Source organism: Anguilla rostrata, chromosome 19 (assembly GCF_018555375.3).
Source record: "Anguilla rostrata isolate EN2019 chromosome 19, ASM1855537v3, whole genome shotgun sequence".
Lineage (NCBI taxonomy): Eukaryota > Metazoa > Chordata > Actinopteri > Anguilliformes > Anguillidae > Anguilla > Anguilla rostrata.
The window spans coordinates 5,206,929-5,220,021 of record NC_057951.1 but is presented as its reverse complement, the minus strand read 5'-3'; the positions used below and the strand labels follow the sequence as shown (position 1 = coordinate 5,220,021).

General features: G+C 43.6%; 1 protein-coding gene across 3 annotated transcripts; it reads right to left on the bottom strand.

Moving 5' to 3' along the window:
* Nucleotides 1-672: 672 nt before the first annotated feature.
* On the bottom strand, nt 673-8,237 carry si:ch73-139j3.4 (tetraspanin-19). Of its 3 annotated transcripts, XM_064319213.1 has the most exons (11): nt 8,097-8,172; nt 7,241-7,279; nt 7,039-7,121; nt 5,221-5,374; nt 4,891-4,969; nt 3,019-3,131; nt 2,759-2,833; nt 2,233-2,343; nt 1,960-2,127; nt 1,739-1,822; nt 673-1,175 (listed from the first exon to the last, which is right to left on the bottom strand). In XM_064319213.1, exons 4-11 carry the CDS (start codon nt 5,284-5,286, stop codon nt 1,050-1,052), a joined length of 822 nt encoding a protein of 273 aa, XP_064175283.1. In that variant the 5' UTR covers nt 5,287-5,374; nt 7,039-7,121; nt 7,241-7,279; nt 8,097-8,172; the 3' UTR covers nt 673-1,049. The 3 variants fall into 3 exon arrangements, with proteins under 3 accessions (XP_064175283.1, XP_064175282.1, XP_064175281.1); XM_064319212.1 differs by lacking the exons at nt 7,039-7,121; nt 7,241-7,279 and having other exon boundaries at nt 8,097-8,237; XM_064319211.1 differs by lacking the exons at nt 7,039-7,121; nt 7,241-7,279; nt 8,097-8,172 and adding an exon at nt 5,662-6,519.
* Nucleotides 8,238-13,093: the final 4,856 nt, after the last annotated feature.

Sequence of the window (13,093 nt, the reverse complement as noted above, 5' to 3'; positions counted from 1 at the left end):
AGCTGTTGGCAAAACCCTGCAAAGGAAACGCTTCAAGCCTGTCCTGGTATAATATCGGCAAAAGGCCGGCTACAGGAGAGACCGTATGCGGAGGGGTATTGATGCTTTTATCATCTTTATCAAGTTCACGATCAAAGGCTGTCAGGTCCTAGCTTGGGTTCAGTTCGCCTGCAGCAAAGGAACCGAACACCTTGCTAACTGACAAATCACCACAACGCAAGGTCTGGTTATGCGGTCGTTATGAGCCAACGAACTTAATACTTTGTCCAAACCCGGCGACACAGCATAACCTGGAGGGACACGTGCGGTCTAAAGATGTGCGCGTTTTTACACGTAGGCTATAGTTTTTTCATGGGTTTTCTGGTGTGTTCTTGCAGCCAGTAGAGTTACAAAACGTGTAGGGGCTCCTTTGATTGACAACACGACAGAGTGGAGAAAAAAGCAGTTGACATCCTTTATGCAATCGCAGCGATAATGCAAACGAAGCTATTATAATGTGATGTCTTGTAATAACTTCCGCCCGGCCAACCCTTTGCCGCGTTACCTCCATTAGCCACAAGAGGGAAACAGTACGCCGTACTACAGCTTGGTTGGGTTTGCGTCGATGCTTGCGAACAGTGTTGACTGGTTGGATTATATTTGTTCCACAAAACATATTCATGGAGACAGCAGTGAGATACGCTCTTTTTATTTCCTTCCAGTTACTCTGAGAAGTGATTTGCTGTGTGTCATCACTGACATGGGCAGAGACTGAACAGGAAAACTGATCAAGTAATGTATTTTACACGAAGAGATACAAATAAATCAAGACTAGTACGTAAAAATAATTCACACAGGCACTTAGACCCCAAGTCAAAGCTTTCTCACCAGTAACCTAATACACACTACTGCCCAAGGAAATAAAACAAAACCTCTTTTCAACCATTCGTGTTCATAACAGTACTCTATATAATGACTTCCTTGTTTTACACATTTAAAATAGGGAAGCCATTCAATAATAATAATTATAATACAGGATCAGGCAAACATAGGTGACACACTAGCCTTTGTTATTCCAGGTGTGCATATGCACTGTTGCTAGCAGAAAAGGCCCCTTGGTCTTTGAGCAGTTTCCCTTGTTTGGCTTTCCTCTTTATATCCCGGAACAAATACAAACTGAGAACAAACTGGAGGATCTAGAAAACAGCAAACACTTCAGTGCAATGTTACATTTTCAAGAAGTCAACACACAAACGTTACGCTTTCAAGAGTGCGCACGCTATTGCGACCTTTTCAAAATAGTAGCCACGCTAATGTTACGTGTAAACATGCCAATGTTACATTTGCAAGAGTTTAATAACCACACTATCTTCTTTAAAACAATAACACATTGCTGTGACCTCAAGAAACCAAACAAATGTTACACAGACAGAGAGAGAGTGAGTAAGAGTGTTCCATGTGATGACATCTACACCCATTTCCCCACAGCATCCTTGGTTCCCAGGTTTTAGAGATACTGAGATACGTATCACCATCAAGGGCTACTTCTTGACAACAGTGCGTCTGAGTCTCTGTCTCTCGTTTTTACTAACCCCTAGCAAATCCTCACTTGCCCCCCCCCCCCCCCCCCCTTTAATTGGCTTGATAATCCCACCTCTCCCAGTGCACTGCTCGTCTTTAACTCTCATCAGCATTAGGCACTGTATAGATGTACGACCGGACGCGCTTGTGCAGGAGTCAGTGTGTGTTTTTCTGTTACCTGAATGATCACCAGGCCAGCGTCCATGCCCAGTATTGCGTAGCCGTTTTCTCGAAGCCAGGCTTCGATGCGGTCCTGGCAGCCCTGCGCACGAAACCGTTAAGACTCCGTTAAATTCGTTAGCACTAAAGCCTGAGCAATCACTTAAATTTAACACGTCACAGTTAACATCCAGCGTTATTTTAAATGCCTTTCAGTGCTATGTTCCCGTGCTGTCCTACCTCGGTGTAGAAAGCCGACCCATTGCCAAACCTTTGCGTGGAGTCATCATTGAGGTGCGGGCAGGCGGATTTGAAACACGAGCACGGATACACGTTTTCGTCGAGGAGAGCTTTAATAAACGTGTTGTTCTCCCATTGAGTGTAGTTGGTTCTTCCACAGCACTTGCTCTATAAAAAAGTCATATGACTTAGTTTTGGGACAAATCGTAAATATTCATCCGTTTTGATTTAATGTAATGTACCTATAGACAATCTCTGAGGTGTTTTACGCACATTATGTTGTACAGCGTCGAGGACATTCCAGAGATTTGTTGAAGTGTTTGCGTTTTCGGTCCCGTAGTCCACAATTATATCGTCCACCTCCTTCTCCAGTGCCTTTATAACCTATGGATGAACACCGATTAAAGTGTATTTGCAAAAGTCGTTTGCCCAGGGAAAACATTTCAGCCATAGGCCTATGTCACTTCGTACAACCTTGGAAAAAAGAACCGTAATATTATTTACTATATTAAGGTTGTATTTTCCAAAGTTTCACAGAAACTAGACAAGAAAATGAAACAGAAATTTAATAGGACATTACTTTTTGGAATTTTGGGGTTTTGGAATGTTCACTAATGGTAGTAGCCTACTACTGGGTCCTATACAACAGAACAGCACAAGGAATAGGCTACACGTAAAAAAAACATTTCATTAATTATTGTGGCAGTGCAGAATAATGGGTAAGGAGCTGTTCTTGCAACGTGAAGGTTCTGGAAAATGTTAGTACAGAAAACGCGAAATAACTGAAATATATTCTTACCGTATCACGTCCCAAGAGCAATACGAAAGTGACGAAAAGCTGGCCAAGGAATATGACGATTAAAAGGATCATGTACTACAAAAAGGGGAAAAAAGGTATGAGATAAACATAAAAGCATATTCCAAATGAACCGCAATCTTTCAAATGGGTTGAGTATGGAATGTATGGCTGTTGCGCGTGCTGTGGATGGAGTGGGTTGAACCGAAATAAAAAATAAAAAAAAAACTAAAACACCATCAAACGTTTATAGAGATACTTACCAAAACGATAAGAAGTCGTATTTCTTTAGCTGTGGCTATATATCCGAGGACGCTGACACCGACCGCAACAAGACCGACCATGAAAAGCCCGCCGGCGACGGTTTTCATTTGGCCTGTGAAGAAAATGGCAAAAGGCCAATACGGCGACAAATGACGGGTAAAAAAAAGAGGAAGACTTATTTCCACATGGGACCAATCACAATTCACTATGTATCCATGCTGTTCATATCTTTAAAAACCCTTCAGCTGTCCCCCCATTTACAACAAGATTGATTGTAATATTTGCTCTGTAGGACAGGTGAGCAGGCCGTAAAAGGGTTAAGGAAGACCATTACATTACGTTACAGGCATTTAGCAGACGCTCTTATCCAGAGCGACTTACACAACTTTTTTGCATAGCATTTACACTGCATCCATTTATACAGCTGGATGTATACTGAAGCAATGCAGGTTAAGTACCTTGCTCAAGGGTACAACGGCAGTGTCCCTACCCGAGAGCTGAACCTGCAACCTTCAAGTTACAAGACCAAGCGGTGGTCCCATCCTGAAACTACTCTACTGTAGGGTTTTTACATTCGCATAGCGAAATGAGTCTGAGCACACCGACGTTGCCTTCCTGAGTCTTCAGCCCTGGTCTAGAATCCACATGACCTTGTTTCTCGTGTCGGAATTGGTTTCTGACTTTAAACTGAAAGCACAAAACCCACAGACCCTGCGGCCTTGCAGGTCCATCTTTGCAGACGGCAGCGAAACGGCATCGCTCAGACTGTCGGGGACTGGGTCTCTTGAAAGCCGCTTCATCACGAGATTCGCCCCCCCCCCAACGACCAGAGTGACCCTGAACACTCAAGAGCGCTTTCCCGCCAACCATGGTCCGGCTCGCTTTCCCGCCATTGCCCGCCGATACGTTTATCCGCGACGGGCTCGCGGCATCTCATCAGAAACCGCGCCCGTCTGCGGCGGCGGCGACCGTTCGGTCACTCGTTCGTTTAAAAAAATGTGCGAGGCCATGAAAGCGATTTCCCCTCCGGAGGAGGATGATGATGATGATGATGAACCATCGCGTTCTAATCGGTTCTACGGCACACCGCCCTTCGACCGCATGGCGCGTGCTTCGCGTGTCCGGTCTCAGTAGCTTTAGGCTGGAAGTTGCTCTTGTTTAGGAGCGTCTGTGCGGACAGTGAATGTGAATGAAACCAGGACGGAGAGTCGGTTTGCTTGCATTCGTTTTCTGACCTCCTTCGGATTTTGGTGCTCGGACCGGCTACGTCAAGAGGACGACTCCCAGCGGATCGGCCATCTTGTCTCAGTCCAATGTTCCAGTGGGTTTGGGTGTGAAGGACGCGTTGTGACACTATCAGTTTCTACATTTAGAATCCTGGTTTATAGGGTTGTGAAACCAGGGTGTAGGGTGTGTAGGGTGACCGGACGTCCCTGTTTTCCGGGGACTGCTCCCGTTTTTGGTGCCCTGATTGGCCAGACCGTCTTCACACCTGACCCCCCCCGCCAGGTAAAGGGAGGCTGGAAGACCAGCACGGCCCTCGAGGACCGCGATTTGAAATCTGGTCACCTTAGGTTTGCAGGGGCGTCCCTGTGATAGACCTTTTGCATTCAGCGATGCTTTAGCTACCAAGCAAAGCCGGCAGTTTCCGGACGTTGTGCCAGTTGCGGGTCATGCCCTCGGTCCGACCTGAAAAAAGTGACAGCGCTATTTGTTGACCTTTACTTCCTGGTTGCTCCCCGTTGCTAAGCTCCCGTTCTTCCGCGTGCGGCTCGCGTAGCGACGGACTGAGCAAACGCCACAGATTTACATGCCCGCCGTGTCGTCTCCGCACAAACAGGAGAGCTGCGGACGGCACGGGCAGTACTCACCGTCGCCTATGGTCACCACGAAACTGCTCTTGTCAAACAAAATCCATATTCCACACCCAAAGACAGCCAGCCCGATTATCTAGAGAGGGGAGAAAAAGAGTTACACGTCACACAGGGCACACTGAGACTTAAAAAATGGGTTTGTTGTTTGCATGCACGGTAAAGTTATTTTATGACAACTTGATTGGTGGAAAGTATTAATGTGTATACTTTTTAGGCCACTGATTTGTTTGAGCAGGAAAACAGCTTCTCGGCGGAGCATCAGAAACTGAATTTATCCTCTTGGGTTTTTTTGAGATGAAAGAAAGTAAAAAATATTTGAGGCCTCACCACAAAGATGCCGTTGAAAACCATTAAGAAGAATTTCAGAATCTGAATCCTCTCTTCCACCTTCATTCTCCAGTTCAGTGTGATTCCGGCTCGACAAGCAGCAAACAGAAGGCTTTGAACACTGCACTGGAGTATGCTACCTTTGGTTTACTTCCTGGTTACACATCAAAACATGACAAATGACATTAAATATTTAATACATGGTGCCTTTACAATATCTGTATGTATATCTGTACTATTGATATATGAATTAAAGAGAGATTATACATGGGTATGTGGGTTTGTACTGGGTATGGGTTTGTATGTATTCTAGTCAGCATATATTATATGTATGTTAGTGTAACAAGAAGACAAAAGGCACTGCAAACAAACCATATCTATACATAAGTAAAAAATATATGTAGGGTTGAATAGAAAATAAACATAAGCACCATTACTTACTTTTGATACGGCCAGTTCCTAAAGGAGAAGTCTACCTATGACGAACCATAACACGTTTGTTCCCTTTAGTAGTTCATTCTCCGACTTGCCTGCAAGTCTGTGCAAGTTTCAGTTGGCTACAAGAAATGCAAATCCATATCCAAAGTCCACGAAAAGTAATTTCAAAGTGCAGCCTGCTGCTTCCTTATAGCCGTCTAATAGTTAACTGCGCGCCATTAAAAGCCGTTAAGTAAAGTGTCAAGCGCGTTCCATCGTCTGTCTACCGGTTCCCAACCCCTAGGGGGCGTCCTCCCTAGAGATGGTATCAACAGTTCAAGCGCAATCATTTTCGAGGATTTTAGGCTATTTTTTTTGTCCGCGTCTCTCCATTCTGCACTACGCCCTCGCTCCCATTTTTTCCCCCGTCTATTTGTCAGGGTGGGTGTTGTTATTAATGATGCACGTGATGATGTCATAACTCGGAAAACCTTTTAGTTTTAAAGCGTGGCAATAGAATAGAATACCTCTATACCCATTTGCTGTTATTATGTGTGGGGCCGTTAAGTGGTGATATTATAGGGGCTTTTTTGAACGGAAAAATATCAGGTGTATTTGTAGTTGAAGTTGTCATCATTTTCTTCTGTACAGATTGTGAATCAAATTGGTGGGGCTGGAGCCTGTTGGATGCTCTCACTTTAAATACACTGCAACTTCTTCCTGCTCTTGCCTAACCATCTAAACATGTGTTAAAACAAGAAAACTGCCTGACCACCTGCAACCTACAACAGAAAAGTACCGACACAAAACATACAGAAAACAAAACGTGGCAGCGGCAAACTGTAACACACAAAAGTAAAGAGAGTCTAAAAAAAAGAGTCTGAGCCAAAAAGGAATCGTTCAAAAGCCCTTCAGCTGAGGTGTCTTCGGGCTTTATCGCACACAGGTGCACATCGTCAAGCAATCAAGCCCCAATCAGCTCCACCTGCAGGATTAAGACATGCATGCAGACTCCAAAGTAAGGGAATGTAACGGTAACATATTTCTGAATGTGTAAATCAATTATATATTTCTCCATATTGCTGATTATTACCAGGCGGAATACTTGAGGACCGCTGCTGATCCATGCAGGTCACAGATCAGAAAGGCGACAAGAAGGATGAGGTCATTTGCGAGAGGTTAATTGCACGTAGGTGGCAGAATGTAGATTTTTCATTTACAATTCTGATCTATTTAGAGTTCCCATCATTCATTATAAGGCATGATTATGCAAACATACATGAAATGGGAAATGTATATTTGTATAACTACCAAGCCACTCATTATCCCCAGTGTTCTACTGCGTGGCCAAGAAAATGTATGTCTTGTTAAAGAAAAAGGGAAATAGACTCAATTACAAACCTTCGCCACAAGAGGGAGCATGGTACCCGTACAAAGTAATCTAAAAAATGTGGCAACACGTTTGTCTCAAGGTCAACGGTTCTCTGAGAAAAAATAATAATCATTGTTAGCCAATCTGCTTCTTGTACCACAGAGATTCACAGTTGTGGGAGTAATTGCTATCTTGCAGTTAGCTGTGAACATTCTGATTGCTGAGACTTACCCAGTTGAAGTCTGGGTCAAGTGTAGACATCTGTGTTTACTGTTCAGCGAAAACATACTTGATGTTTACATTTTGAACAAGCGGAACCATAAATTAACTTACAGTTTTGTGCATTGAGTTCATGTTGTTGGTCCTCTGGAGAACAGTTGCTTTCAAACAGACTTGGCAATTGAGAAAAGATTTAAATTTCAGTTCAATTGTATTAAACATTATTTAATTAGCTGTTAAATATTATTTTGTTATTTTACTTCAGTTACGTGAATGAACATTTAAATAAACTAAATAAACTATTATTTAGTTTACAAAATAATAGAATAATTATTGCTTTCTGGTTTCGTTTTATGAATGGCTTTTGCATGTCCATCACATTTGACTCAAAGGTGTTCATTTTGTACTGTACAGTTTTGCAGCATAGAAGTGAGTAGTTTGTATTTTTAGTTTTGCGCTTTTATTTTGAAAAAATGAGTCATAGCCGCAGATCTCTGTGGGGTGTTTACAGACGAATGTACATGTTTTTGTACTCATCCGCTAAAAATTAATTTTGAGTCGTGCGCATTAGCATGTTCCAGTTTTAATTCACGTGACTTTACCTTACCTATTTTCCTTCCTGATCTAATTTGAATAGCTGCCTGCTTAAAGCTATATGAGATCATGCAAAAAATCTGGGCCACCAGCATGCGTCTCCTTTAAAAAATCACCTTCAAACATGGCTCTAGATATCAGAGTCAGAAATGAAAATGATAAAAATACTTCGTAATATATTAACGTAAAATCCCAGTGATTAAGAAAGTGTAAAACGCATTCAAAAGCACACATTTACTGGGAATATGATGACAAAAATAATCTGTGTGTATACCTGTATTTTATAATGCAGTCTCATATTCCGCATAAGTTCCATTCCTGCAATCAGACGCACGTTCTGGAGGCAAGAAGATACCGTTATTTTACAATTTACTGTCTTACCGGATCCTGGGCTAAATCACAAGCATTGTCACCATCGGACATGTTGATTAGAGCTTGGCCAGAGGAGGTTTGATTAATGACTTTGAATTGACATGGCTGTCTTCAATTAAGTGTTGGCCAAAGACGATGGCCGGACACAACAAAGATGCACACTACAAACTCCTTCCGCAGTGCATCCTTCCCTTAGGGGCTACAGCTTGAAGTATTTTTCTTATTTCCAGGGAACATCAAACTCAAAAAGTTGCATGCGACTAAATATGCAACAGTAATTTCAGTCGTTTTCTTGAAGGCGAGGACAGGGCGCATTCTGCTGGAACTGAAGAGACGCCTTCTTGACTTTTATTCTGGGTAGTTAAAATGTTTCCACGGGCTTTTAGATGTTGTTGTTTTTTCTACATGGATTGTTTCCAACACTCTCAAAAATAAAGGCTCATTGAGGGTCGATGTTTGTTCTTTAAGGAACAAATTTGCCAAATGTACCCTGAAGGTACAATAATGTTATATTTTGGTACTAATGCGTGCCTCTTCCAAGCAAAAATGGTACAAATGAATTATGTATTTCTACCTAGGGATATAATTTCATGTACCCGATACCTCTGTAGTGACAAGCGTTTTACCGTTTTTGACACATTTTCATGCTTTTTTTTTTCCTGAGACAGAATCATACGCGATGTTCAGTGTCGCGGGTAAGGTCGAAGGGTCGTAGCCGCGTGCAAAATTACGATTGGCCGGGGCCTCGTTATTAATTTCAGCTGACTCTCACATTCCTGGCATTCTGGGAGTGACCCGAGCTCGCCGTGTTTACCCACCACTTTCGCTGATACCGGGTCCCCCCGGGTTAACGATTACAGGAACTCTGCGCTCGCTTTCTAAACCAGTGGGTAAACATTCAGGCCCTCGGGTTTTGTGAAAAGACTTGCACGTTGACACAGCTTCAAAATTACACCATGGTTATCAGCATATGATATGAGCGCACTTATTGCAACAATGTTAATGGGCAAAACTCATTATACTTTGAAAATTCATATGATAAAAAAAAAAAAACACCTGAAAGGAGTTTGGACATGATGTTCGGGTTGGTAATATTCTGTTGTGACACTTTTGAACTGATGCACTTGTTGTACGTCGCTCTGGATAAGAGCGTCTGCTAAATGCCTGTCATGTAATATACCCGACGCTGTTGTAGCATGAAATAGAGCAGGGCCCCGTTTCGTGGAGCTGGATAACCGTTCCGAGTAAAACCCGGAACGGCTCTATTTGCTTCAGTCCATGTTCCAGATTTGGGAGGTTTCCGGGTTTTGCTCAGAGCAGTTGCCCGGCTACCTCAGTGATCCTGCTTTTGTGATATCAGGCCCCAGGAACGGGGTTCCCAGTGGGTAGGTGGACGTGTCTGTCCGCTTCCCACGTAAACCGCTTCCTGCAGAGTGTTCTCCTTTCTAAACGGGGGTGATGCGATTCCTAGCGCAAGCCCGCCGCAGCCGCTACCAGGGCGCTACGCTACATCAGCCCAGGACAGTATGAGCTTAAGACTGGGGCCAAGGACTGACCTTATTACACTGCACGTTGGTCACCTGTGTTCTTCTAACCGAGAGAGTTTCTCCCCCCCCCCCCCAACTCTTGCACCAGACTTTGTTATTACTGCTGTTGAGCTCTCTGCTCCTCCTGTTGGCTGAGTTGACCGCAATGCAAGAGGAACGCTTGACGAGTAACCATATAATCAAGAATCATGAGGGAAAAAAACGGGTTAAACTGTGAATTGGTTGTGCATTTTTGACTGACCCCTTGATTTGAAATCTGGGGAAGCTACTAAGGTTGGAACGGGGGTTGGCCAGAGGTGGAAAGTCCAGGGCTCAGAAAGTAAAAGTCCCATCACATATTTCTCCCATCCTAGAACTCAGCCGGCTGATTTCACTAATTAGATCTACCTCCTGTCTGAGGAATTGTGCTAATTGGCAAATACAGGTGGTTGAAACAAAAAACAAATTATGCGTGCAGAGGTACGTGTTATACACATTTTGCTTCACAGAGAACAAAACCTTTTTTTTTAAAAAAAAAAGTCTCTTGTAAATCCTTCAGTAAGCAGGCCTGAGGGGTTGGAATCTGGGGGAGAGGAAGGGGGAAGGGGGAATGGGGAGGGGGAGTTAATTTCTTTGTCCCTTCTTTGTACTTTGAACTTGTATTACTGTTAAAACCGCACCTGTCAGTCTTCCAGACCCACGTTACTGGAAGTGCCATACAGTGAGGACTACACTTGCCTGATATGACACGTGGTGGGTCATTAGTGATCACAATCATCCATAAGAAGTTCTTTCGTGTGGTTTCTGCAAAGTATTTTCTTTTTCTAGCTTGCGTGAAAGAAGCAGGAAGGTCCTTTATTCGGTTCTTATTAATTTATTTTCGCTGGTCCTGTTGTTTTTTTGTTTTGTTTACTGACATCCTCCTGCTGATAGATTGACAGGAAATGAAATGGTTGGGTGGGATTTTGAAGCCTACGGTGAGAAGCGAAAACGCAGGTCCGTGTTTTCTCTACAAAGCCTGTTTTCCGCTGCGGCTACACGACGGTCGCCAGGAGAAAACAAAGACCGCTTACAGGCGTCTGTCATCGGGAGATGTACGGCAAACGTCTGTCCCCGCATGAACCGAGCCACTTATAACTGGAGCGGTCTGCAGGAGGAAAAAAAAATGATGTATTGGTTTTATTGCGAGCATGTTTATACAGGTAGATGGCTGAACGTGTTGGAGTAGGTGCAAATCTTGGTCATGTGTGCAAGTCTTATGTAAAATATAGGACAGTAAATGCATTGTGGTCATGATGTTTGCCTTTCTATTTTGGCGTTCATCAAGATGCTCTTACCTAGAGGGGTTATGTTTAAATTCACAGTTTAATTTGCTTGCCAGGATATGACAGCGGCACCACAGCCTTTGAGTTACATACCCAGTTCCAGAGACCGGAAACACATCCCTGATATGCTAGAGATAGGGGGGAAAAAAACAGAAGTAGCCCCCCTTCACCGTCAAACAATTTAATCTGGACCAAAGTTAAAAATTCTGGACACAAAAGCCGAAAACTGTTTTTCTGACCTTGCCACACCCAGTTCCCTAACCGCAATACTGCAAGTTTTGAGATCTCATTTGCTAAAGCTGTGATGTGACAGTTGTCTCACAGTAGGGTTCTACCCAGATCAGTTGCTTTGAGAGGTACAGAATCTGTACTGGCCAATAAGATCCGTACTGGCTTATTGGGGACAATGCTTTGCACCAAAGCCTTCTATGTTAACCGTCAAATCATGGATAATATGAAAGCCGTCAATATTTCCGCCAGCACGTCACACCGGAGTGTTTTCAAGCATTTGTTTTTTTGAAAAGGGAGGAAGGAAAAGAGCAGGTCTATGGGTGGAAATGGACCACAAAAGATACCGCGGGAAGGGTCAGCGTTCCATCCACACTCCCGGGTCCGAGACTGACGTCACGCGCGGGTGGAATCTGCTGACCTTGCCGCGCGGTCGCCCCGAGGCAGGAAACCCAAACGGAAAGCAGCCATTGTGTGAGCAAAATAGTCGAGAGGCAAAATTAGCGAAATTTATTTTTTTATTTATTTATTTTTATCTCAGCTGTTGCACAACATTATAACAAAAGCTAGGGACAGCTTCCTCGAGGACTTCAAGGAACACGGCGGGTGACAGCAGAAGATTACTTCTGGGCGGAAAATAAAAATATTCTCACTCAACCATGAAGCCACAAACTGAAATCTTTCTGCGACTTTATCAGCATTAGCTACATTCCGCATTCTCTTACCCGGTGAAAATCTGCTGCCAGTGTCATACTGAATACAGGCATACACGTGGGTTCTCTGGCTGAAGATGAATGTGTTTGGCAAGACCGGTTTGCATTTGGCTGCAGTTCTGTAATTATTAAAAACTTCGCAGGAGCAGATGGTTCAGTCACTCTAGTGTTGTCTCGTCTTGATAAATCGGTTTGAAATGGAAAGAATGTGCGCAGATAGGATCGCGTCCAGCATCACATTATGATTGTATGTGACCAAATTACTTAAATATGTTTGAATGAGGGAGCAGTAGTACTAGTATTTTCATCTGGGCTATTTTACGGAAATGCATGAATTGTTCATTTATTCTTCACAAGTTCATAAAATGCAATGCTTGGACCAACTTCACGAATTTCCTTTCCAACTCCAAATGTAATTCCTTATAACTGACAGCTGGGTTTGATTAATGCAACCGTTAACTGCGCGCGACCTAATTGTAACCCCCAGTAATTACCACAGTCAACGTATAGGTTGGTTTATAGCTGGCCGTTTAGTTCTTAATTCTCTTTTGGTGGTGTTTGTGGGTTTTCTTTGCAAGCACGGGAAGTGCGACGAGGAATACGGAAAATTAAAGGGAATCGGTTTCATTTCCCAGTGATATAGTGTCAAACAAAAAGCAATGCGTCCAGATTTTATAGCAGCATACTAGCCGCAGAAAGACAGTGCAGAGTATCAGAGACGGTTTTTCTCACGTACACCACCGGACACCTATTGAGCTGTACCGGGGGGGTTAGGCTATTTACGAGCCTCTGTTCGGCGCCCCGGGCCAAATCAAATGCGAGCTTTGACCACCAGCCGAAGATGAATTACAAAGCCGCCGCCTTCGGCAGGTCGCTCGCCTCCGTCGTCTGATCTCTAAAATTAACTATTAATGGGACTGTCAAATCAACAGCGTTGCTCGAAGAGCGCTGCCAGCACAGGAAAAAATTTACAGGGCGCGACGTTTCCCAGTCAGAAAAGGAGACCCCCCCCCCACAGTAAGAAATGACGTCATCCGAACCGCATTGCAAGGCTTTGATCCGGTAAATGAATACATGTACGTATAGGCTTACATTATTGGAGATTAT